This window comes from Ranitomeya imitator, chromosome 5, assembly GCF_032444005.1.
Source record: "Ranitomeya imitator isolate aRanImi1 chromosome 5, aRanImi1.pri, whole genome shotgun sequence".
NCBI classification, from domain to species: domain Eukaryota; kingdom Metazoa; phylum Chordata; class Amphibia; order Anura; family Dendrobatidae; genus Ranitomeya; species Ranitomeya imitator.
In genome coordinates this window covers 687,281,193-687,308,982 of record NC_091286.1, presented here as the reverse complement: position 1 = coordinate 687,308,982, position 27,790 = coordinate 687,281,193, and the positions used below count along the sequence as shown (strand labels likewise).

The window sequence follows — 27,790 nt, the reverse complement described above, 5'->3', positions numbered from 1 at the left end:
CAGGATCCTGAGAAGCACTGCCTAGTAATACAGTATCACAACTCCAGACACTGTGTGTCAGGGAAGCCAAATTGGGCTATAGCTATATACAGATGGCAACTTCTTTGGGTGGCCAAACTGGTTATCACCCAGCTTTCCCAGGATCCTGATCAGAAGTATTGCCTAGTGATAAAGTAATACAACCTCAGATTTTGTGTCTCTGAGGTCAATGGAGTTATATGCGGCTATAGCAATATAAAGATGGCAACTTCTTTGGGCGGCCATACTGGTTATCACTCAGCTTTTCCAGGATCCTGAGCAGCAGTATTACCTAGTGATACAGTAATGCAACCCCAGATTTTGTGTCTCAGGGGTGCCATACTGGGCTATAGCAATATATAGATGGCAACTTCTTTAGGTGGCCATACTGGTTATCACTCAGCTTTCCCAGGATCCTGAGCAGCAGTATTGCCTAGCGATACAGTAATACAACCCCTGATATTGTGTCTCAGGAGTCAGGGGAGTCATAATGGGCTATAGCAATATACAGATGGCAACTTCTTTTGGTGGACATATTGGTAATCACCCAGCTTTCCCATGGGCAGATGTGTTAGAATATTGCAGCTCCTTGGCCCCAAGGCAAAATCGGTAGCAGGATCCCCTCTTACCATGCGCTAACTCTGCACCCCTTCTATCTACACTTCACCTCTAAAGGTGTTGGAGCTACAAGTCTTAACATGACTTCATGCTGGGACTTGTAGTTCCACAGCAGAGGTGGACAGAGACAGAACACAGTGGTATGTCCGCCCTGGGTCGCCTCCTGCTGACCGCCAGGCACAGACCTTTCTTCTGGCTGTCGCTGGCAGCGCCTCGTAGAGCAGATCCTTACAAGACACGGGCGGCCCCGGCCTCCTCCCTCTCCCTGGCTCCCGATCCTTTCCCTTGGCAAGAAAATGGCAGGATACCGCCACATCCATGCCAGTACGGTCCGTGCCAACTGTACGCAGGCTGGCCGCCGACCAAGGCTGGCGTCCTCTCTCTTAAAAAACATTAGCCTCATACTTTAAATAACAGGATCCCTGCGAGCGGGAAGCTTCCCATGAAGACGATGACATTGTTCCTCCCGACACCTTGGCCGGCGAAGAAGCCATCATAGTACGAGGGCTGCACAGTAGCATCGAAAAGAGCGCAGCACTGCCAGAAAGCGAGACAGTAGCATCGAAAAGAGCGCAGCACTGCCAGAAAGCGAGACAGTAGCATCGAAAAGAGCGCAGCACTGCCAGAAAGCGAGACAGTAGCATCGAAAAGAGCGCAGCACTGCCAGAAAGCGAGACAGTAGCATCGAAAAGAGCGCAGCACTGCCAGAAAGCGAGACAGTAGCATCGAAAAGAGCGCAGCACTGCCAGAAAGCGAGACAGTAGCATCGAAAAGAGCGCGGCACTGCCAGAAAGCGAGACAGTAGCATCGAAAAGAGCGCGGCACTGCCAGAAAGCGAGACAGTAGCATCGAAAAGAGCGCAGCACTGCCAGAAAGCGAGACAGTAGCATCGAAAAGAGCGCAGCACTGCCAGAAAGCGAGACAGTAGCATCGAAAAGAGCGCAGCACTGCCAGAAAGCGAGACAGTAGCATCGAAAAGAGCGCAGCACTGCCAGAAAGCGAGACAGTAGCATCGAAAAGAGCGCAGCACTGCCAGAAAGCGAGACAGTAGCATCGAAAAGAGCGCAGCACTGCCAGAAAGCGAGACAGTAGCATCGAAAAGAGCGCAGCACTGCCAGAAAGCGAGACAGTAGCATCGAAAAGAGCGCAGCACTGCCAGAAAGCGAGACAGTAGCATCGAAAAGAGCGCAGCACTGCCAGAAAGCGAGACAGTAGCATCGAAAAGAGCGCAGCACTGCCAGAAAGCGAGACAGTAGCATCGAAAAGAGCGCAGCACTGCCAGAAAGCGAGACAGTAGCATCGAAAAGAGCGCAGCACTGCCAGAAAGCGAGACAGTAGCATCGAAAAGAGCGCAGCACTGCCAGAAAGCGAGACAGTAGCATCGAAAAGAGCGCAGCACTGCCAGAAAGCGAGACAGTAGCATCGAAAAGAGCGCAGCACTGCCAGAAAGCGAGACAGTAGCATCGAAAAGAGCGCAGCACTGCCAGAAAGCGAGACAGTAGCATCGAAAAGAGCGCAGCACTGCCAGAAAGCGAGACAGTAGCATCGAAAAGAGCGCAGCACTGCCAGAAAGCGAGACAGTAGCATCGAAAAGAGCGCAGCACTGCCAGAAAGCGAGACAGTAGCATCGAAAAGAGCGCAGCACTGCCAGAAAGCGAGACAGTAGCATCGAAAAGAGCGCAGCACTGCCAGAAAGCGAGACAGTAGCATCGAAAAGAGCGCAGCACTGCCAGAAAGCGAGACAGTAGCATCGAAAAGAGCGCAGCACTGCCAGAAAGCGAGACAGTAGCATCGAAAAGAGCGCAGCACTGCCAGAAAGCGAGACAGTAGCATCGAAAAGAGCGCAGCACTGCCAGAAAGCGAGACAGTAGCATCGAAAAGAGCGCAGCACTGCCAGAAAGCGAGACAGTAGCATCGAAAAGAGCGCAGCACTGCCAGAAAGCGAGACAGTAGCATCGAAAAGAGCGCAGCACTGCCAGAAAGCGAGACAGTAGCATCGAAAAGAGCGCAGCACTGCCAGAAAGCGAGACAGTAGCATCGAAAAGAGCGCAGCACTGCCAGAAAGCGAGACAGTAGCATCGAAAAGAGCGCAGCACTGCCAGAAAGCGAGACAGTAGCATCGAAAAGAGCGCAGCACTGCCAGAAAGCGAGACAGTAGCATCGAAAAGAGCGCAGCACTGCCAGAAAGCGAGACAGTAGCATCGAAAAGAGCGCAGCACTGCCAGAAAGCGAGACAGTAGCATCGAAAAGAGCGCAGCACTGCCAGAAAGCGAGACAGTAGCATCGAAAAGAGCGCAGCACTGCCAGAAAGCGAGACAGTAGCATCGAAAAGAGCGCAGCACTGCCAGAAAGCGAGACAGTAGCATCGAAAAGAGCGCAGCACTGCCAGAAAGCGAAACAGTAGCATCGAAAAGAGCGCAGCACTGCCAGAAAGCGAGACAGTAGCATCGAAAAGAGCGCAGCACTGCCAGAAAGCGAGACAGTAGCATCGAAAAGAGCGCAGCACTGCCAGAAAGCGAGACAGTAGCATCGAAAAGAGCGCAGCACTGCCAGAAAGCGAGACAGTAGCATCGAAAAGAGCGCAGCACTGCCAGAAAGCGAGACAGTAGCATCGAAAAGAGCGCAGCAGTGCCAGAAAGCGAGACAGTAGCATCGAAAAGAGCGCAGCAGTGCCAGAAAGCGAGACAGTAGCATCGAAAAGAGCGCAGCAGTGCCAGAAAGCGAGACAGTAGCATCGAAAAGAGCGCAGCACTGCCAGAAAGCGAGACAGTAGCATCGAAAAGAGCGCAGCACTGCCAGAAAGCGAGACAGTAGCATCGAAAAGAGCGCAGCACTGCCAGAAAGCGAGACAGTAGCATCGAAAAGAGCGCAGCACTGCCAGAAAGCGAGACAGTAGCATCGAAAAGAGCGCAGCACTGCCAGAAAGCGAGACAGTAGCATCGAAAAGAGCGCAGCACTGCCAGAAAGCGAGGAGGGTGGGCAGAAATATGAATGGAGGGAGCAGCGGGATGGACGGACTGCAGGGGAAGCGGTGCTGTGCGGGGTCTATAGGTACAAAATGAGACCCTATACACAACCTATATATATATAACTGGGGAAGCAGTACTGTGCGGGGTCTGTAGGTACAAGAGAGTCTACAGGTACAAGATGAGACCCTATATACACCCTATATATAACAGGGGAAGTAGGACTGTGCGGGGTCTGTAGGCACAAGATGAGACCCTATACACAACCAATATATATATATATAACAGGGGAAGTAGGACTGTGCGGGGTCTGTAGGTACAAGATGAGACCCTATACACACCCTATATATAAAACGGGGGAAGCGGTGCTGTGCGGGGGTCTGTAGGTACAAGATGAGACCCTGTACACACCCTATATATAAAACGGGGGAAGTGGTGCTGTGCGGGGGTCTGTAGGTACAAGATGAGACCCTATACACACCCTATATATAAAACGGGGGAAGCGGTGCTGTGCGGGGGTCTGTAGGTACAATATGAGACCCTATACACACCCTATATATAACAGGGGAAAGCAGTGCTGTGCGGAGTCTATAGGTACAAGATGAGACCCTATATATAGCAGGGAAAGCAGTACTGTGCAGGGTCTATAGGTACAAGATGAGACCCTATATACACCCTATATATATATATATATATATATATATATATATATATATATATATATATAACAGGGGAAGCAGGGCTGTGCGGGGTCTATAGGTGCAAGATGAGACCCTATAATAATAATAATAATCTTTATTTTTATATAGCGCTAACATATTACGCAGCGCTTTACAGTTTGCACACATTATCATCGCTGTCCCCGATGGGGCTCACAATCTAAATTCCCTATCAGTATGTCTTTGGAATGTGGGAGGAAACCGGAGTGCCCGGAGGAAACCCACGCAAACACGGAGAGAACATACAAACTCTTTGCAGAGGTTGTCCTGGGTGGGATTAGAACCCTGGAACCCAGCGCTGCAAGGCTGCAGTGCTAACCACTGCGCCACCGTGCTGCCCTACCCTATACACACCCTATATATATAACAGGGGAAGCAGTGCTGTGCGGGGTCTATAGATACAAGATGAGACCCTATATATATATATAACTGGGGAAGCAGTACTGTGCGGGGTCTGTAGGTACAAGAGGGTCTACAGGTACAAGATGAGACCCTATATACACCCTATATATAACAGGGGAAGTAGGACTGTGCGGGGTCTGTAGGCACAAGATATGATTTATAAACTTGTGCACTGCCTATATTTTTGGTGGTGCTCAGGTAGGTTCCAACACCATAACCATATACAATAAAACCTGGCACTCAACTTTGTGTCTGGAGAATATGTTTTATTTTGTTTGGAGAATATGTTTTATTTTTGCTGATAATAAAACATATTCTCCAGACACAAAGTTGAGTGCCAGGTTTTATTGTATATGTAGGCACAAGATAGGCGTCCCGAGAATTATGGGGGATCTGTGGATGATGCACTGTTATGGGGGATCTGCGGATGACGCACTGTTATGGGGGATCTGTGGATGACGCACTGTTATGAAGGATCTGTGGATGACGCACTGTTATGGGGGATCTGTGGATGATGCACTGTTATGGAGGATCTGTGGATGATGCACTGTTATGGAGGATCTGTGGATGATGCACTGTTATGGGTGATCTGTGAGTGATGCACTGTTATGGGGGATCTGTGGATGACGCACTGTTATGGGGGATGTGTGGATGACGCACTGTTATGGGGGATCTGTGGATGACGCACTGTTATGGGGATCTGTGGATGACGCACTGTTATGGGGGATCTGTGGATGATGCACTGTTATGGGGGATCTGTGGATGACGCACTGTTATGGGGGATCTGTGGATGATGCACTGTTATGGGGGATCTATGGATGACGCACTGTTATGGGGGATCTGTGGATGATGCACTGTTATGGGGGATCTGTGGATGACACACTGTTATGGGGGATCTGTGGATGATGCACTGTTATGGGGGATCTGTGGATGACGCACTGTTATGGGGGATCTGTGGATGATGCACTGTTATGGGGGATCTGTGGATGATGCACTGTTATGAGGGATCTGTGGATGACGCACTGTTATGGGGGATCTGTGGATGATGCACTGTTTTGGGGGATCTGTGGATGACGCACTGTTATGGGGGATCTGTGGATGATGCACTGTTATGGGGGATCTGTGGATGACGCACTGTTATGGGGGATCTGTGGATGACGCACTGTTATGGGGGATCTGTGGATGACGCACTGTTATGAAGGATCTGTGGATGACGCACTGTTATGGGGGATCTGTGGATGACGCACTGTTATGGGGATCTGTGGATGACGCACTGTTATGGGGGATCTGTGGATGACGCACTGTTATGGGGATCTGTGGATGACGCACTGTTATGGGGGATCTGTGGATGATGCACTGTTATGGGGATCTGTGGATGATGCACTGTTATGAGGGATCTGTGGATGACGCACTGTTATGAGGGATCTGTGGATGACGCACTGTTATGGGGATCTGTGGATGATGCACTGTTATGGGGATCTGTGGATGATGCACTGTTTTGGGGGATCTGTGGATGACGCACTGTTATGGGGGATCTGTGGATGATGCACTGTTTTGGGGGATCTGTGGATGATGCGCTGTTATGGGGGATCTGTGGATGACGCACTGTTATGGGGGATCTGTGGATGACGCACTGTTATGGGGGATCTGTGGATGATGCACTGTTATGGGGGATCTGTGGATGACGCTCTGTTATGGGGGATCTGGGGATGACGCACTGTTATGGGGGATCTGTGGATGACGCACTGTTATGGGGGATCTGTGGATGGCGCACTGTTATGGGGATCTGTGGATGACGCACTGTTATGGGGGATCTGTGGATGACGCACTGTTATGGGGGATCTGTGGATGATGCACTGTTATGGGGGATCTGTGGATGATGCACTGTTATGGGGATCTGTTGATGATGCACTGTTATGGGGATCTGTGGATGATGCACTGTTATGGGGGATCTGTGGATGACGCTCTGTTATGGGGGATCTGTGGATGACGCTCTGTTATGGGGGATCTGGGGATGACGCACTGTTATGGGGGATCTGTGGATGACGCACTGTTATGAAGGATCTGTGGATGATGTACTGTTATGGGGGATCTGTGGATGACGCACTGTTATGGGATAATGGGGAGCTGATACACATTGCCTGTGGGAGATATGGGGGTCCTGGCTGGTACATTTATGGGGTCTCTCTTCCACACTCCCGGTGATTCCTATGACTGATAAGCGTCACCTTTCTCTGATCAAAATAATCACAAAGAAGAGATGAAGCAGCCGCCCATAAATCCGCTCAGGCCATTACTGGTCAGGGCGGCAGGTCGTGGTCCAGAGGTAAAGGCCAGGAGCGGCGCCAGGTCTGTATGGCGCGGTGACATTATAACGAGCCCCTCCATACGGCGGCACAGATGTGGGAGAAGGTCAGTGGTCGGCCATGTTGCCAGCCCTCCGGCCTAATCTGATGTTAATAAACTACGAGCAAATCCATGTGTGTTCTCCCCTGTAGTGAGGATGGCGGGCGGCCAGGGCAGCGCCAGCTGCGCCCATCTCCTCCTACAGTTTATGGGCCTGATGCTCGGCCGCCTTTGGAAACATTCACTTTCTATAGAAAACAGTGCGGTGCCAGCGCGGCCGCTCACTAATAAAGTAATCCGCTCTGGCAGCAAACAGCCGCTCCTGGGGGCAAACAGCGGGCAAAACAGCAACACAAACACTCGGCCGTCAGTAATGGAATCCTCAGACACATGTGCTGTCACAGGGGGACTACAATGCCCAGCATCCTGCTCACTGCAAGAAAACTCCCAAAACAGCCAGCGCCCCGCCGAGCACAACCTGATATTACGAGCCACTACAACTCTCAGCAGGCACAATGATCTGCTCAGTGCAGTGATATCCTACTGATTGCAGAACTACAGCTATCAGCATGCCAAGCTCTATCTTAGAGTAATCTTGGATTTGAAGCAAATGGGGATTCCAGTTATTACAGAACAACAACTCCCAGCATGCCCGAATCCTGCTCAACGCAATCTTACATTAGAAGCAAATGGTATGCTAGTGTATTGCAGAACAACAACTCTCAGCATGCCCTCTATCCTGCTTGAGCTTAAAGAGGTAAGCAAAGACAAATAATATTCTAGGTCAGGGGTGAGGAACTTTTTTTTTCTGCCAGGGGCCATATAAAATTATCAACTTGTAAATGGGCCTGTTATATTTGATCAAACATTTGTATATACATCACATAGGAGACACATAGACTGCTGTATATATATCACATAGGACACATCAAGGCTTCTGTATATGCATCACATAGGAGACACAGAGCCTGCTGTACATTCATTACAATGGAGACAGACACTGCTGTAAACATCACATAGGAGACACTGAGACTGCTGCATATACAGTATAACATAGGACACATCAAGGCTTCTGTATATACATCACATAGGAGACACAGAGACTGCTGTATATACATTACAATGGAGTCAGAGACTGCTGTAAACATCACATAGGAGACACGGAGACTGCTGCATATATATCACATAGGACACATCAAGGCTTCTGTATATACATCACATAGGAGACACAGAGACTGCTGTATATATATCACATAGGACACATCAAGGCTTCTGTATATACATCACATAGGAGACACAGAGCCTGCTGTATATTCATTACAATGGAGACAGAGACTGCTGTAAACATCACATAGGAGACACGGAGACTGCTGCATATACAGTATATATAACATAGGACACATCAAGGCTTCTGTATATACATCACAAAGGAGACACAGAGACTGCTGTATATATATATATTACAATGGTGACAGACTGCTGTATACCTCACATAGGAGACACTGAGACTGCTGCATATATCACATAGGACACATCAAGGCTTCTGTATATACATCACATTAGAGACACAGAGCCTGCTGTATATTCATTACAATGGAGACAGAGACTGCTGTAAACATCACATAGGAGACACTGAGACTGCTGCATATACAGTATATATAACATAGGACACATCAAGGCTTCTGTATGTACATCACATAGGAGACAGAGACTGCTGTATATACATTACAATGGAGTCAGAGACTGCTGTAAACATCACATAGGAGACACTGAGACTGCTGCATATATATCACATAGGACACATCAAGGCTGTTGTATATACATCACATAGGAGACACTGAGACTCCTGTATATACATCACATAGAATACACAGAGCCTGCTGTATATACATTACAATGGAGTCAGAGACTGCTGTAAACATCACATAGGAGACACTGAGACTTCTGCATATATATCACATAGGGCACATCAATGCTTCTGTATATACATTACATAGGAGACACAGAGACTGCTGCATATATATATTACAATGGCGACAGACTGCTGTATACATCACATAGACACTGAGACTGCTGCATATATCACATAGGACACATCAAGGCTGTTGTATATACATCACATAGGAGTCACCGTGACTGCTGTATATACATCACATGACACACAGAGACTGTTGTATATACATCACATAGGAGACACTGAGACTGCTGTACACATCACGTTGAAGACACAGAGACTGCTGCATACATCACATACGAGGCTCCAAGGTTTCTGTACATACATCACATAGGAGACACTGAGAATGCTATATACATCACATAGGAAACACAGACTGCTGCATATATATCACATAGCATACACCAAGGCTGCTGTATATACATCATATAACAGATACTGAGAATGCTGTATACATCACATGGGAGACACTGAGGCTGCAGTATACATTACATAAGAGACTGGGCCTGAAGTTCCCCACCCCTATTTTAGGTTTTGTGCTAAAACATTTTAGAACGAAATACAAAGCGCAGGGCAACCTCATAGGCAAACAGTTTTCTGGTCATGATCCACTTCTTAATGGGCATCTTGGCATTTAGTGCAGTCATAGTAGGACTAAAAGTCTCAGCATAACCTATCGTCCCGAGCCCTTTTATATCACAGCACTCTAATCTCAGACTGTGTCTTCCCTCAGGATCAGCGCACTCCTCTGCTGAAATACTCTGTGCTGCTGGATGACTCTGCTCCTTCCAATATGCAGCTCTCACTACGTGGCCTCCCGCAAGATCAAAGCAATCATGTCCTGAAATACTCTGTGCTGCTGAATCTGAATCAAGGCCGTCCCTGCTCCCACAGGCTACACCATCCTCTCCAACTAACACTAATTTACTGCGCGTGCAGGGAAATCTCCGCCGGCGGAACGTTCCAAGAACTCCTAGAGATCTGCAGCCAATTTGCAATCAGATAGCGCAGCCTCCAGCAGGAAAGCTCCTGGACGCACTGCTAAGTGCGTAAGTGTTTATTTATAACCCCCGCGCTCCCCGTGTGTCCGGACAGGCTGCACAACAGTGCCATTTTTTCATCACAAACTGCCCACCAGGGGGCGCCGCTCTGCTGAACGATCTGTACATGGAGAAGGGACAGCTGGGCCGAGAGTAACCAACTATTCATTATTTGTGCTTTATCCGCTCCTGGGAAAGCTGGGTGACCACCAATATGGCTGTCTAAACCCCTTCATGCCCCATTGTATGATCAGGAGATAGATCACTGCATAATGCTGTAGATGTGCCATTCAGGAGCTTCAGAAAGTTAGGTGACTACCCAATGGTGTCTATATTGATTGTCACTCAGCTTTCCCAGGAGCCGGAAATAGCTGAGTAGGATCTTGGTAAAAGAGTATAACTTCATGCAGCTGCTCTTCCTACAAGGCCAGTTTTAGGATGACTGGCCCTTTAAGAATTAAAGGGATTTACCACTTTTAAGTAATCACTGCATAAATGTAAAAGCTCTGCATCTTTCTAGTGATACGCTTCAATTCCTCACCATTTTCAAGATCTCTGCATGCTGTCAGTGAAGGAGAACACTCGCTTCCATCCCCTGAACATATCTAGTCCTGCTCTCGGCTCAGAAGTTGCGGAACGTTTCTTTCACATAGGGATTAAACACTGTGAGCCGAAAAGTGGAGAGCCCTTGAAGGCCAAGGGGGTGGAGCTTCGGGCTGTCCTGATCACATGACCCCCGGCACCAGGCCTTACCTTGCTTCTTCTTCTTCAGCTGCTGGATCTGGTCCATCCTTTTGATGAGGATTTTGCATTTGTCCGGCTTCACGCTGAAGTTGTCGATATCCCCAATATTTGCTGAGAGAAGCTCCGCCAGCTCCTCCAGGTATTTGTTTTCTTGCTCTCGCCGGCGCTTTTCATTGCTGCAGGAAAGAAAGAAAAAAGATAAGTAAAAAAAAAAAAGAGAATATCAGGTTCCGGCTAATGGCGTTACATGGTTTTAAAAAAAAAAGTCAAAGTTGTGAAACGCAACAGACTAATAATTGCATTAGCCACGGCGACCCGCAGCGCAGCGCCATAAATCTGGGCTCACGGCTCCTAAGAGCACATGTCTCCTCTGAAATACTCTGCGCTGCTGGGAGAACCCTGCTCAAAAGCTAAGCGGGGGAAAAAGGCAAAAAAAAGTTTAAAAAAGAGAATCTGTATCAGATTAGTATCGGTGCAGCACCAGATCAGTATCAGTATAAGTGCAGTATCAGTTCAGTATCAGTTCAGTATCAGTGCAGTATCAGTATCAGTTCAGTATCAGTGCAGTATCAGTTCAGTATCAGTTCAGTATCAGTGTAGTATCAGTGTAGTATTAAGGTACCGTCACACTGGACGATATCGCTAGCGATCCGTGACGTTGCAGCGTCCTCGCTAGCGATATCGTCCAGTGTGACAGGCAGCAGCGATCAGGCCCCTGCTGTGCTGTCGCTGGTCGGGGAAGAAAGTCCAGAACTTTGTTTCGTCGCTGGCTCTCCCGCTGACATCGCTGAATCGGCGTGTGTGACACCGATTCAGCGATGTCTTCGCTGGTAACCAGGGTAAACATCGGGTTTACGTCACCGCTCTGCTTTCCGGCCGCTGTTCTCACAGCCAGTGCAGAGAAGCAGAGCGCCGGGGACAGACAGCGGTAGGTAAGTATGTAGTGGTTGTTTTTTTTACTTTAACGATGGTAACCAGGGTAAACATCGGGTTACTAAGCGCAGCCCTGTGCTTAGTAACCCGATGTTTGCCCGGGGACCTCGGTATCGTTGGTCGCTGGAGAGCGGTCTGTGTGACAGCTCTCCAGCGACCAAACAGCGACGCTGCAGCGATCCGGATCGTTGTCGGTATCGCTGCAGCGTCACTTAGTGTGACGGTACCTTTAGTATCAGTGCAGTAACAGTATCAGTGCAGTATCAGTACAGTATCAGATCAGTATCGGTGCAGTATTAGTATCAGTGCAGTATTAGTATCGGTGCAGTATTAGTACAGTATCAGATCAGTATCAGTGTAGCATTAGTATCAGTGCAGTATCAGTGCAGTATCAGTGCAGTATCAGTATCAGTGCAGTATCAGTGTAGTATTAGTATCAGTGCAGTATCAGTATCAGTGCAGTATCAGTGCAGTATCAGTATCGGTGCAGTATTAGTATCGGTGCAGTATTAGTATCAGTGCAGTATCAGTATCAGTACAGTATCAGATCAGTATCAGTGTAGTATTAGTATCAGTGCAGTAACAGTATCAGTGCAGTATCAGTACAGTATCAGATCAGTATCAGTGTAGCATTAGTATCAGATCAGTGCAGTATCAGTATCAGTGCAGTATCAGTATCAGTGCAGTATCAGTATCAGTATCAGTGCAGTATTAGTATCGGTGCAGAATCAGTATCAGTGCAGTATCAGTATCAGTGCAGTATCAGTATCAGTGCAGTATCAGTATCAGTGCAGTATCAGTATCAGTGCAGTATCAATATCAGTGCAGTATTAGTATCAGTGCAGTATCAGTATCAGTGCAGTATTAGTATCAGTGCAGTATCAGTATCAGTGCAGTATCAGTATCAGTGCAGTATTAGTATCAGTGCAGTATCAGTATCAGTGCAGTATTAGTATCGGTGCAGTATTAGTATCGGTGCAGTATTAGTATCGGTGCAGTATTAGTATCAGTGCAGTATCAGTGCAGTATCAGTATCAGTGCAGTATCAGTGCAGTATCAGTGCAGTATTAGTATCAGTGCAGTATTAGTATCGGTGCAGTATCAGTATCAGTGCAGTATCAGTATCAGTGCAGTATCAGTATCAGTGCAGTATTAGTATCGGTGCAGTATCAGTATCAGTGCAGTATCAGTGCAGTATCAGTATCAGTGCAGTATCAGTGCAGTATTAGTATCAGTGCAGTATCAGTATCAGTGCAGTATTAGTATCAGTGCAGTATCAGTATCAGTGTAGCATTAGTATCAGTGCAGTATTAGTATCAGTGCAGTATCAGTATCAGTGCAGTATTAGTATCAGTGCAGTATCAGTGCAGTATCAGTATCAGTGTAGCATTAGTATCAGTGCAGTATCAGTATCAGTGTAGCATTAGTATCAGTGCAGTATTAGTATCGGGGCAGTATCAGTGCAGTATCAGTATCAGTGCAGTATCAGTGTAGCATTAGTATCAGTACAGTATCAGATCAGTATCAGTGCAGCTTTGTATCACTGCAGTATTAGTATCAGTGCAGTATTAGTATCGGTGCAGTATTAGTATCAGTGCAGTATCAGTATCAGTGCAGTATCAGTGTAGTATTAGTATCAGTGCAGTATCAGTATCAGTGCAGTATCAGTACAGTATCAGATCAGTATCAGTGTAGTATTAGTATCAGTGCAGTATCAGTATCAGTGCAGTATCAGTACAGTATCAGATCAGTATCAGTGCAGTATCAGTACAGTATCAGATCAGTATCAGTGCAGTATCAGTATCAGTGCAGTATCAGTATCAGTGCAGTATCAGTGCAGTATCAGATCAGTATCAGTGCAGTATCAGTACAGTATCAGATCAGTATCAGTGCAGTATCAGTATCAGTGCAGTATCAGTGCAGTATCAGATCAGTATCAGTGCAGTATCACTACAGTATCAGATCAGTATCAGTGCAGTATCAGTATCAGTGCAGTATCAGTATCAGTGCAGTATCAGTGTAGTATTAGTATCAGTGCAGTATCAGTATCAGTGCAGTATCAGATCAGTATCAGTGTAGTATTAGTATCAGTGCAGTATTAGTATCGGTGCAGTATTAGTATCAGTGCAGTATCAGTGCAGTATCAGTATCAGTGCAGTATCAGTATCAGTGCAGTATCAGTGTAGTATTAGTATCAGTGCAGTATCAGTATCAGTGCAGTATCAGTACAGTATCAGATCAGTATCAGTGTAGTATTAGTATCAGTGCAGTATCAGTATCAGTGCAGTATCAGTACAGTATCAGTGCAGTATCAGTACAGTATCAGATCAGTATCAGTGCAGTATCACTACAGTATCAGATCAGTATCAGTGCAGTATCAGTATCAGTGCAGTATCAGTATCAGTGCAGTATCAGTGCAGTATCCGATCAGTATCAGTGCAGTATCAGTACAGTATCAGATCAGTATCAGTGCAGTATCAGTATCAGTGCAGTATCAGATCAGTATCAGTGCAGTATCACTACAGTATCAGATCAGTATCAGTGCAGTATCAGTATCAGTGCAGTATCAGTGCAGTATCAGATCAGTATCAGTGCAGTATCAGTACAGTATCAGATCAGTATCAGTGCAGTATCAGTATCAGTGCAGTATCAGATCAGTATCAGATCAGTATCAGTGCAGTATCAGTACAGTATCAGATCAGTATCAGTGCAGTATCAGTACAGTATCAGATCAGTATCAGTGCAGTATCAGTATCAGTGCAGTATCAGATCAGTATCAGATCAGTATCAGTGCAGTATCAGTGCAGTATCAGATCAGTATCAGTGCAGTATCAGTACAGTATCAGATCAGTATCAGTGCAGTATCACTACAGTATCAGATCAGTATCAGTGCAGTATCAGTATCAATGCAGTATCAGTATCAGTGCAGTATCAGTGCAGTATCAGATCAGTATCAGTGCAGTATCAGTACAGTATCAGATCAGTATCAGTGCAGTATCAGTATCAGTGCAGTATCAGTGCAGTATCAGATCAGTATCAGTGCAGTATCAGTACAGTATCAGATCAGTATCAGTGTAGTATTAGTATCAGTGCAGTATCAGTATCAGTGCAGTATCAGTACAGTATCAGATCAGTATCAGTGCAGTATCAGTACAGTATCAGATCAGTATCAGTGCAGTATCAGTATCAGTGCAGTATCAGTACAGTATCAGATCAGTATCAGTGCAGTATCAGTACAGTATCAGATCAGTATCAGTGCAGTATCAGTACAGTATCAGATCAGTATCAGTGCAGTATCACTACAGTATCAGATCAGTATCAGTGCAGTATCAGTATCAGTACAGTATCAGATCAGTATCAGTGCAGTATCACTACAGTATCAGATCAGTATCAGTGCAGTATCACTACAGTATCAGATCAGTATCAGTGCAGTATCAGTATCAGTGCAGTATCAGTATCAGTGCAGTATTAGTATCAGTACAGTATCAGATCAGTATCAGTGTAGCATTAGTATCACTATCAGATCAGTGCAGTATCAGTATCAGTGCAGTATTAGTATCAGTACAGTATCAGATCAGTATCAGTGCAGTATCAGTATCAGTGCAGTATCAGTATCAGTGCAGTATCAGTATCAGTACAGTATCAGATCAGTATCAGTGTAGCATTAGTATCACTATCAGATCAGTGCAGTTTTGTATCACTGCAGTATTAGTATCAGTGCAGGTCAAACACATTGTGGAGCCTACACTGGCTTCAATTGTAGCAAATGCTCAGCTGTGAGATGTATGAGGTCTATATGTGTTTTAAGATTCTGCATGTAAAGAAAAAAAATGCCGCTGTTCAATTCTGAAAAGGTCTTGAAAGGAGTCAAAAAAAATAAAATTTGCATTGTAATAAATCTAGAAAAAGCCGGTGATGATCAGCACAGGGAGGCGTCCTTCATGGAAGAGAACCTTCTCCTAATGGCCACGTTCATCCTCATCATGCGATGACAGGGTAATTATATCACCGGCAGGTAAGTGGCGCGGTATGAAGGCGGCGGCGGCTGGTATTGTCGGCACAGGTCGGCCACATGGGACCACGCTCCGACTCCTCGCATTACACACATTCTAGTGACCCACTTCTTCTGCAGCCTCGTTTATGTAAGGCCACTAACGAGCTCAGTTACACGACACATTTAATGTGGGCGCCAGGAGATCGCCGCGCACCGCGCCGCCGGCCACCGATCAATAACCGCCCCGGGAATATAATGGAGCCATCAGGGAAATAGGTTATAGGATCATAGAAAAAAAACACAACTTATTATCACTGGAAAGAATAACAAAAATCTGATTAGTAGGGTCAGAAGACATTTGTGGGGTCCGGCCCTGTAGCCTTCACCCGTTAGTGCCCCCCTAGAGCGGAAGCCATGGTGGAATCGGAGCAAGACTGATGCTGGGGACTGTTACGTTGTATCCATCACACTGGGAAGGCGACATTGTATCTATCACACACTACTGTATGTATCGCACACTACTGTATCTATCACACACTACTGTATGTATCGCACACTACTGTATGTATCGCACACTACTGTATCTATCGCACACTACTGTATCTATCGCACACTACTGTATCTATCGCACACTACTGTATCTATCGCACACTACTGTATCTGTCGCACACTACTGTATCTATCACACACTACTGTATGTATCGCACACTACTGTATCTATCACACACTACTGTATGTATCGCACACTACTGTATCTATCGCACACTACTGTATGTATCGCACACTACTGTATGTATCGCACACTACTGTATCTATCGCACACTACTGTATCTATCGCACACTACTGTATCTATCGCACACTACTGTATCTATCGCACACTACTGTATCTGTCGCACACTACTGTATCTGTCGCACACTACTGTATCTATCGCACACTACTGTATCTATCGCACACTACTGTATCTATCGCACCCTACTGTATCTATCGCACACTACTGTATCTATCGCACACTACTGTATCTATCGCACACTACTGTATCTATCGCACACTACTGTATCTATCGCACACTACTGTATCTATCGCACACTACTGTATCTGTCGCACACTACTGTATCTATCGCACACTACTGTATCTGTCGCACACTACTGTATGTATCGCACACTACTGTATCTATCGCACACTACTGTATCTGTCGCACACTACTGTATCTATCGCACACTACTGTATCTATCGCACACTACTGTATCTGTCGCACACTACTGTATCTATCGCACACTACTGTATCTGTCGCACACTACTGTATCTGTCGCACACTACTGTATCTGTCGCACACTACTGTATCTGTCGCACACTACTGTATCTGTCGCACACTACTGTATCTATCGCACACTACTGTATCTATCGCACACTACTGTATGTATCGCACACTACTGTATGTATCGCACACTACTGTATGTATCGCACACTACTGTATGTATCGCACACTACTGTATGTATCGCACACTACTGTATCTATCGCACACTACTGTATCTGTCGCACACTACTGTATCTGTCGCACACTACTGTATCTATCGCACACTACTGTATCTATCGCACACTACTGTATCTGTCGCACACTACTGTATCTGTCGCACACTACTGTATCTGTCGCACACTACTGTATCTGTCGCACACTACTGTATCTGTCGCACACTACTGTATCTGTCGCACACTACTGTATCTATCGCACACTACTGTATCTGTCGCACACTACTGTATCTATCGCACACTACTGTATCTATCGCACACTACTGTATCTATCGCACACTACTGTATCTATCGCACACTACTGTATCTGTCGCACACTACTGTATGTATCGCACACTACTGTATGTATCGCACACTACTGTATGTATCGCACACTACTGTATGTATCGCACACTACTGTATCTGTCGCACACTACTGTATGTATCGCACACTACTGTATGTATCGCACACTACTGTATCTATCGCACACTACTGTATCTGTCGCACACTACTGTATCTATCGCACACTACTGTATCTATCGCACACTACTGTATCTGTCGCACACTACTGTATCTGTCGCACACTACTGTATCTATCGCACACTACTGTATCTGTCGCACACTACTGTATCTGTCGCACACTACTGTATCTATCGCACACTACTGTATGTATCGCACACTACTGTATGTATCGCACACTACTGTATCTGTCGCACACTACTGTATCTGTCGCACACTACTGTATCTGTCGCACACTACTGTATCTGTCGCACACTACTGTATCTGTCGCACACTACTGTATCTGTCGCACACTACTGTATCTATCGCACACTACTGTATCTATCGCACACTACTGTATGTATCGCACACTACTGTATCTGTCGCACACTACTGTATCTGTCGCACACTACTGTATCTGTCGCACACTACTGTATCTATCGCACACTACTGTATCTATCGCACCCTACTGTATCTATCGCACACTACTGTATCTATCGCACACTACTGTATCTGTCGCACACTACTGTATCTATCGCACACTACTGTATCTATCGCACCCTACTGTATCTATCGCACACTACTGTATCTATCGCACACTACTGTATCTGTCGCACACTACTGTATCTGTCGCACACTACTGTATCTATCGCACCCTACTGTATCTATCGCACCCTACTGTATCTATCGCACACTACTGTATCTATCGCACCCTACTGTATCTATCGCACACTACTGTATCTATCGCACACTACTGTATCTGTCGCACACTACTGTATCTGTCGCACACTACTGTATCTGTCGCACACTACTGTATCTGTCGCACACTACTGTATCTGTCGCACACTACTGTATCTGTCGCACACTACTGTATCTATCGCACACTACTGTATCTGTCGCACACTACTGTATCTATCGCACACTACTGTATCTGTCGCACACTACTGTATCTGTCGCACACTACTGTATCTATCGCACACTACTGTATCTGTCGCACACTACTGTATCTGTCGCACACTACTGTATGTATCGCACACTACTGTATCTATCGCACACTACTGTATCTGTCGCACACTACTGTATCTGTCGCACACTACTGTATCTGTCGCACACTACTGTATCTGTCGCACACTACCTACTGTATCTATCGCACACTACTGTATCTGTCGCACACTACTGTATCTGTCGCACACTACTGTATCTGTCGCACACTACTGTATCTATCGCACACTACTGTATCTGTCGCACACTACTGTATCTATCGCACACTACTGTATCTGTCGCACACTACTGTATCTATCGCACACTACTGTATCTGTCGCACACTACTGTATCCGTCGCGCTCTACTGTATCTGTCGCGCAAAACTGTATCCGTCGCACACTACTGTATCCGTCGCACACTACTGTATCCGTCGCACACTACTGTATCCGTCGCGCTCTACTGTATCCGTCGCGCACTACTGTATCCGTCGCGCACTACTGTATCCGTCGCGCACTACTGTATCCGTCGCGCACTACTGTATCCGTCGCGCACTACTGTATCCGTCGCGCACTACTGTATCCGTCGCTCACTACTGTATCTATCGCACACTACTGTATCGCACACTACTGTATCTATCGCACACTACTGTATCTGTCGCACACTACTGTATCCGTTGCGCACTACTGTATCTATCGCGCACTACTGTATCTGTCGCACACTACTGTATCCGTCGCGCACTACTGTATCTATCGCGCACTACTGTATCTGTCGCACACTACTGTATCCGTCGCGCTCTACTGTATCCGTCGCACACTACTGTATCTGTCGTGCTCTACTGTATCCGACGCGCTCTACTGTATCCGTCGCACACTACTGTATCTGTCGTGCTCTACTGTATCTGTCGCGCACTACTGTATCTATCGCACACTACTGTATCTGTCGCACCCTACTGTATCCGTCGCGCACTACTGTATCTATCGCACACTACTGTATCTATCGCACACTACTGTATCTGTCGCACACTACTGTATCTATCGCACACTACTGTATGTATCGCACACTACTGTATCTATCGCACACTACTGTATCTATCGCACACTACTGTATCTATCGCACACTACTGTATGTATCGCACACTACTGTATCCGTCGCGCACTACTGTATCCGTCGCGCTCTACTGTATCCGTCGCGCTCTACTGTATCCGTCGCACACTACTGTATCTGTCGCACACTACTGTATGTATCGCACACTACTGTATCTGTCGCACACTACTGTATCTATCGCACACTACTGTATCTGTCGCACACTACTGTATCTATCGCACACTACTGTATCTATCGCACACTACTGTATCTGTCGCACACTACTGTATCTATCGCACACTACTGTATCTGTCGCACACTACTGTATCTATCGCACACTACTGTATCTGTCGCACACTACTGTATCCGTCGCGCTCTACTGTATCTGTCGCGCACTACTGTATCCGTCGCGCACTACTGTATCCGTCGCGCTCTACTGTATCCGTCGCGCTCTACTGTATCCGTCGCACACTACTGTATCTGTCGCACACTACTGTATCCGTCGCGCTCTACTGTATCCGTCGCGCACTACTGTATCCGTCGCGCACTACTGTATCTATCGCACACTACTGTATCTGTCGCACACTACTGTATCCGTCGCGCTCTACTGTATCCGTCGCACACTACTGTATCTGTCGTGCTCTACTGTATCCGACGCGCTCTACTGTATCTGTCGCGCACTACTGTATCCGTCGCACACTACTGTATCTGTCGCACACTACTGTATCTGTCGCGCACTACTGTATCTATCGCACACTACTGTATCTGTCGCACCCTACTGTATCCGTCGCGCACTACTGTATCTATCGCACACTACTGTATCTATCGCACACTACTGTATCTGTCGCACACTACTGTATCTATCGCACACTACTGTATCTATCGCACACTACTGTATCTGTCGCACACTACTGTATCTATCGCACACTACTGTATCTGTCGCACACTACTGTATCTATCGCACACTACTGTATCTGTCGCACACTACTGTATCCGTCGCGCTCTACTGTATCTGTCGCGCACTACTGTATCCGTCGCGCACTACTGTATCCGTCGCGCTCTACTGTATCCGTCGCGCTCTACTGTATCCGTCGCACACTACTGTATCTGTCGCACACTACTGTATCCGTCGCGCTCTACTGTATCCGTCGCGCACTACTGTATCCGTCGCGCACTACTGTATCTATCGCGCACTACTGTATCTGTCGCACACTACTGTATCCGTCGCGCTCTACTGTATCCGTCGCACACTACTGTATCTGTCGTGCTCTACTGTATCCGACGCGCTCTACTGTATCTGTCGCGCACTACTGTATCCGTCGCACACTACTGTATCTGTCGCACACTACTGTATCTGTCGCGCACTACTGTATCTATCGCACACTACTGTATCTGTCGCACCCTACTGTATCCGTCGCGCACTACTGTATCTATCGCACACTACTGTATCTATCGCACACTACTGTATCTGTCGCACACTACTGTATCTATCGCACACTACTGTATCTATCGCACACTACTGTATCTATCGCACACTACTGTATCTATCGCACACTACTGTATGTATCGCACACTACTGTATCTGTCGCACACTACTGTATCTGTCGCACCCTACTGTATCTATCACACACTATTGTACAGTGGGGGAAAAAGTATGTAGTCAGCCCCCAATTGTGCAAGTTCTCCCACTTAAGAAGATGAGAGCGGCCTGTAATTGACATCACAGGTGACCACAACTATGAGAGTCACAATGAGAAAACAAATCCAGAAAATCACCGCGTCTGATTTGGGAAGATTTATTTTGCAAATTATGGAATATAAGTATTTGGTCATTAATAAAATTTCATCTCAATTCTTTGTAATATATCCTTTGTTGGCAATGACAGAGGTGAAACGTTTTCTGTAAGTCTTCACAAGGTTGCCACACACTGTTGTTGGTATGTTGGCCCATTCCTCCATGCAGATCTCCTCTAGAGCAGTGATGTTTTTGGCTTTTCGCTTGGCAACACGGACTTTCAACTCCCTCCAAAGGTTTTCTATAGGGTTGAGATCTGGAGACTGGCTAGGCCACTCCAGGACCTTCATATGTTTCTTACGTAGTCACTCCTTCATTGCCCTGGTGGTGTGCTTTGGATCATTGTCATGATGAAAGACCCAGCCACGTTTCATCTTCAATGCCCTTGCTGATGGAAGGAGGTTTGCACTCAAAATCTCACGATACATGGCCCCATTCATTCTTTCATGTACCCGGATCAGTCGTCCTGGTATCTTTGCAGAGAAACAGCCCCAAAGCATGATGTTTCCACCCTCATGCTTCACAATAGGTATGGTGTTCTGTGGATGCAACTCAGCATTCTGTCTCCTCCAAACACGACAAGTTTTGTTTCTACCAAATAGTTCGACTTTGATTTCATCAGACCATATGACATTCTCCCAATACTCTTCTGGATAATCCAAATGCTCTCTAGCAAACTTCAGACGGGCCCGGACATGTACTGGCTTAAGCAGTGGGACACGTCTGGCACTGCAGGATCTGAGTCCATGGTGGCGTAGTGTGTTACTTATGGTAGGCCTTGTTACATTGGTCCCAGCTCTCTGCAGTTCATTCACTAGGTCCCCCCGCGTGGTTCTGGGATTTTTGCTCACCGTTCTTGTGATCATTCTGACCCCACGGGGTGAGATCTTGTGTGAAGCCCCGGATCGAGGGAGATTATCAGTGGTCTTATATGTCTTCCATTTTCTTATTATTGCTCCCATCCCACCAAGCTGCCTGACTATTGCAGATTCAGTCTTCCCAGCCTGGTGCAGGGCTACAATTTGTTTCTGGTGTCCTTCGACAGCTCTTTGGTCTTCACCATAGTGGGGTTTGGAGTGTGACACTTTGAGGTTGTGGACAGGTGTCTTTTATACTGATAACGAGGTCAAACAGGTGCCATTACTACAGGTAATGAGTGGAGGACAGAGGAGCCTCTTAAAGAAGAAGTTACTGGTCTGTGAGAGCCAGAAATCTTGCATGTTTTTAGGTGACCAAATACTTATTTTCCACCATAATTTGCAAAATAAATCTTCCCAAATCAGACGCGGTGATTTTCTGGATTTGTTTTCTCATGGTGACTCTCATAGTTGTGGTCACCTGTGTTGTCAATTACAGGCCGCTCTCATCTTCTTAAGTGGGAGAACTTGCACAATTGGTCGCTGACTAAATACTTTTTTTGCCCACTGTATCTATCATACAAAAAAAAGAAATGAGTCAAAATAGGAGCAATAGTATCTACAAGAAGTGTATGAAACAATGCTGACACTGAAAAAGTAAAGATGGTGCAAAAACAGAGCAATTGGGTAACATTAAAATGTTTTTACAATTTGAAAAAAAGAAACTGTCTGATATGAGAAGTGACGTAAGCGTTCACTTAGTGAGAAATAGGATGATTCTATTATTATGACATCCGAGACGCCGTGCGTGCGTTCTTACAAAACACGTGTAGGCCGACAAGCGTCTATGTAACGGTGCAGGCTCAGCGCCCAGACACATAGATGATGGGAATGACGTTTATTAGCTTAGTAATACTTTTGGCAGAAAGAGATAAATAAAAAAGAAATTAAAATAATAATAAAAAATAAAAAAAATACACAAAAATGTAAAACTTAAAAAAAATAAAATGCCAGAAAATAATAAGAGTAAGCAAAAATAATAATCCGAGCAAATATAAGAACAGGAGGAAAAAAAACAACACGAACCATAAATTAAAAAAAAAACAAAAAAAACAATACACAGGAGACATGCAGCAGCGGGGACTCATACATATTATTCGAGCGCGCAGAAGACATTCGTTTAGCGCCCGAGCATGCTCAGATAACACCTTATCCAAGCATGATCGCTCATCACTAATTGTGACGTATTGATGGGAAGACAGCACTAATATTTCCCGTGAAGACTGTGTAGACAGAGGAAATAAAAAAAAATAAATATATAAAAAACAAGCAAAAAAAGTAATAACAAACAGGGGAATAAAGAAAGAACTAAGATAAAAGAAAAAAAATAAAAGAAAATTAAAAAAAAAAGTAAAAACAAACGGGAATAAAGAAAGAACTAAGATAAAAGAAACAAAAAAAATAAAAGAAAATTAAAAAAAGTAAAAACAAACGGTGGAATAAAGAAAGAACTAAGATAAAAAAAACAAAAAAAATAAAAGAAAATTAAAAAAAGTAAAAACAAATAGGGGAATAAAGAAAGAACTAAGATAAATGAAACAAAAAAATAAAAGAAAATTAAAAAAAAGTAAAAACAAATGGGAATAAAGAAAGAACTAAGATAAAAGAAATAAAAAAAATTTAAAAAAAATTAAAAACAAACGGGAGTAAAGAAAGAACTAAAATAAAAGAAACAAAAAAAATAAAAGTAAAAAAAAGTAAAAACAAACGGTGGAATAAAGAAAGAACTAAGATAAAAGAAACAAAAAAAATAAAAGAAAAGTAAAGAAAAGTAAAAACAAACGGTGGAATAAAGAAAGAACTAAGATAAAAGAAACAAAAAAAAATAAAAGAAAAGTAAAAAAAAGTAAAAACAAGCGGTGGAATAAAGAAAGCACAAAGATAAAAGAAACAAAAAAAATAAAAGAAAAGTAAAAAAAGTAAAAACAAACGGTGGAATAAAGAAAGAACTAAGATAAAAGAAACAAAAAAAAGAAAAGTAAAAAAAGCAAAAAAAATGGTGGAATAAAGAAAGAACTAAGATAAAAGAAACAAAAAAAAAAAGAAAAAACAAACAGTGGAATAAAGAAAGAACTAAGATAAAAGAAACAAAAAAAAAATAAAAGAAAATTAAAAAAGTAAAAACAAAAATACCAACACAAAAAAAAAGCAAAACGCTCCCAAAAATGGCAACTTTTATTTTTTTACATAAATACTAGCGCCCAGGCTTCAGACAACAAATGTCTTCCCCTTTACGAAAAAAAGATAACGATATATAAAAAGTTCTGTCTGTCATTTTTCCGCAAAAATTACAAATTTGAGCTGTCGACATTCATACAAATCCAGGGTGAGCTTGGTCTTTGGACCACATGGCATTGTTGTTTCTACGCTCCTGATTGGCAGACATTCTGATGGATGGGGCTCGGCCGGTCTTTAGCGCCCGTAGGCGGCACCAGAGGCCACTTCTGTACGGATGTCATCCGTCACTTCCAGGGAATAAAGAAATGGTCTGATTCTGCGGAAAACCAGATGACCATCGTTACAGGAGGCGGCGGCCATATGGTCCGGGTGATGTTTGCGCCCTGGGAGCGGAGCAGCTGCCGGCACCCTGGGCCTCTCACACACTTGTAGCTGGTGAAGCATGGCGCGGACGCTTCATGTATAGGTGACGGTGAGCGCGGCCGTTCTCCACGCATCGGTCATGAGCGCCGCGCCATTGTACATTGTATCAGGCGGGTGACTACTCACTTTTGCATGATGTCACATGGCGAGGCTTTCCTCTTGCGCTCCTGGCTAGCAGGGTCGATTAAACTGTCCCCGAGACCACTCATTTTGACCTATTTCACACCTGTTGAGAGAAAGAAAAAAAAAAGTTTAGATCTTACCGACCAGAATAATGGCGGTGAATCCACAGAAATAACAGTTACTTAAAGAAGAGTTCCACTTTTTAAACTGTGAAGTCTCCAAAAAATAAAGAAATCCTAGAAAAATGTCAACTTTCCAATGGGATCTGCAGCTGCAGTCCTGCATAGAGTGGAAAAGCGCAAGTCTGCAGAAGTGGACCTCCCCTTTAAGGTCGACATATCCAACATCATTGACATTAGTATACATGATGAAAAGTTCTACAACTTCTGTATAGTTTCAAAATCTCTGCTGTCAGTGAATAAAATGTTTGTATTTACGTAAAAAGCATAAAAACAGGATCATCTCCGGCTTCCACAGCTGCAGGGATTGACACAATGTATCGCTATATGCTGGGACTCTCAAGATCACATCTCACCACCTGTGCACTTGACCCGCTCCCATCCCACCTCATCCCAAACCTCACCACAGTCTTCATCCCAACCCTAACCCATCTCTTCAACCTATCACTAAAAACTGGTGTTTTCCCCTCAAGCTTTAAACATGCCTCCATCACACCTATCCTCAAAAAGCCCTCTCTTGACCCATCCTCTGTATCTAGCTATCGCCCTATATCACTTCTCCCCTATGCCTCCAAACTACTGGAACAACACATCCATCTTGAACTGTCCTCCCATCTCTCTTCTTGCTCCCTCTTTGACCGCTTTCAATCAGGCTTCCGGTCACACCACTCCACTGAAACTGCCCTAACTAAGGTCACCAATGACCTCTTAACCGCCAAGAGCAAGCGACACTACTCTGTCCTCCTCCTCCTGGACCTGTCCTCTGCCTTTGACACAGTGGACCATTCCCTATTACTACAGACCCTCTCATCCCTTGGCATCACAGACTTGGCCCTATCCTGGATCTCATCATACCTAACAGGCAGGACATTCAGCGTCTCCCACTCACACACCACCTCCTCACCTCGCCCCCTATCTGTTGGAGTCCCACAAGGTTCAGTTCTAGGGCCCCTGCTCTTCTCCATTTACACCTTTGGCCTGGGACAGCTCATAGAATCTCATGGCTTTCAGTATCACCTCAATGCTGATGACACACAGATCTACATCTCTGGACCAGATATCACCTCCCTACTAACCAGAATCCCTCAATGTCTGTCCACTATTTCATCCTTCTTCTCCGCTAGATTTCTGAAACTTAACATGGACAAAACAGAATTCATCATCTTTCCCCCATCACACGTGACCCCCCCCCAACGAACCTATCCATTACAGTAAACAGCTGCCCACTCTCCCCAGTCCCACAAGCTCGCTGCCACGGGGTAATCCTTGACACTGATCTCTCCTTCAAACCACATATCCAAACCCTTTCCACTTCCTGCCGACTTCAACTCAAACATATTTCACGAATCCGTTCATTCCTCAACCATGAATCTGCAAAAACCCTAATCCATGCCCTCATCATCTCTCGCCTTGACTACTGCAACCTCCTGCTCTGTGTCCTTCCCTCTAACACTCTCGCACCCCTCCAATCTATTCTAAACTCTGCTGCCCGATTAATCCACCTGTCCCCCTGCTATTCCCCGACCTCTCCCCTCTGTCAATCCCTGCACTGGCTCCCCATCACCCAGAGACTCCAGTACAAAAGCCTAACCATGACGTACAAAGCCGTCCACAACCTGTCTCCTCCATACATCTGTGACCTCGTCTCCCGGTACTTTCCTGCACACAACCCCCGATCCTCACAAGATCTCCTTCTCTACTCCCCTCTTATCTCCTCTTCCCACAATCGTATACAAGATTTCTCTCGCGTATCACCCCTACTCTGGAACTCTCTACCACAACATATACTCTCACCTACCATCGAAACCTTCAAAAATAACCTGAAGACCCACCTCTTCCGACAAGCCTACAACCTGCAGTAACCACCGATCGACCAAACCGCTGCATGACCATCTCTACCCTCACCTCCTGTATCCTCACCCATCCCTTGTAGATTGTGAGCCCTCGCGGGCAGGGTCCTCACTCCTCCTGTACCAGTTATGACTTCTATTGTTTAAGATTATTGTACTTGTTTATTATGTATACCCCTCCTCACATGTAAAGGCCATGGAATAAATGGCGCTATAACAATAAATAATAATAATAATTGATACAATGTATCACTAGCTGCGGGATTGACACAATGTATCACAATATACTGGGATTGATACAATGTATCACTAGCTGCTGGGATTGATACAATGTATCACTAGCTGTGGGGATTGAAACAATGTATCACTAGCTGCGGGATTGACACAATGTATCACTAGCTGCTGGGATTGATACAATGTATCACTAGCTGCAGGGATTGAAACAATGTATCACTATATGCTGGGATTGATACAATGTATCGCAATATACTGGGATTGATACAATGTATCACTAGC

The 27,790-nt window shown here is 45.4% G+C and overlaps 1 protein-coding gene across 7 annotated transcripts in view; it reads right to left on the bottom strand.

The window, feature by feature from the left end:
* Window positions 1–27,790, bottom strand: part of NCOA1 (nuclear receptor coactivator 1) — a 391,964-nt gene that overhangs the window by 155,893 nt on the left and 208,281 nt on the right. For all 7 annotated transcript variants that reach the window (XM_069728421.1, XM_069728418.1, XM_069728417.1 and 4 more), the window contains exons 2-3: window positions 25,249–25,348; window positions 10,817–10,983 (exon numbers count right to left, since the gene is read on the bottom strand). In XM_069728421.1, the coding sequence (XP_069584522.1) occupies window positions 10,817–10,983; window positions 25,249–25,331 (250 nt within the window). In that variant the 5' untranslated portion in view covers window positions 25,332–25,348. The remainder of the gene's footprint in view (window positions 1–10,816; window positions 10,984–25,248; window positions 25,349–27,790) is intronic.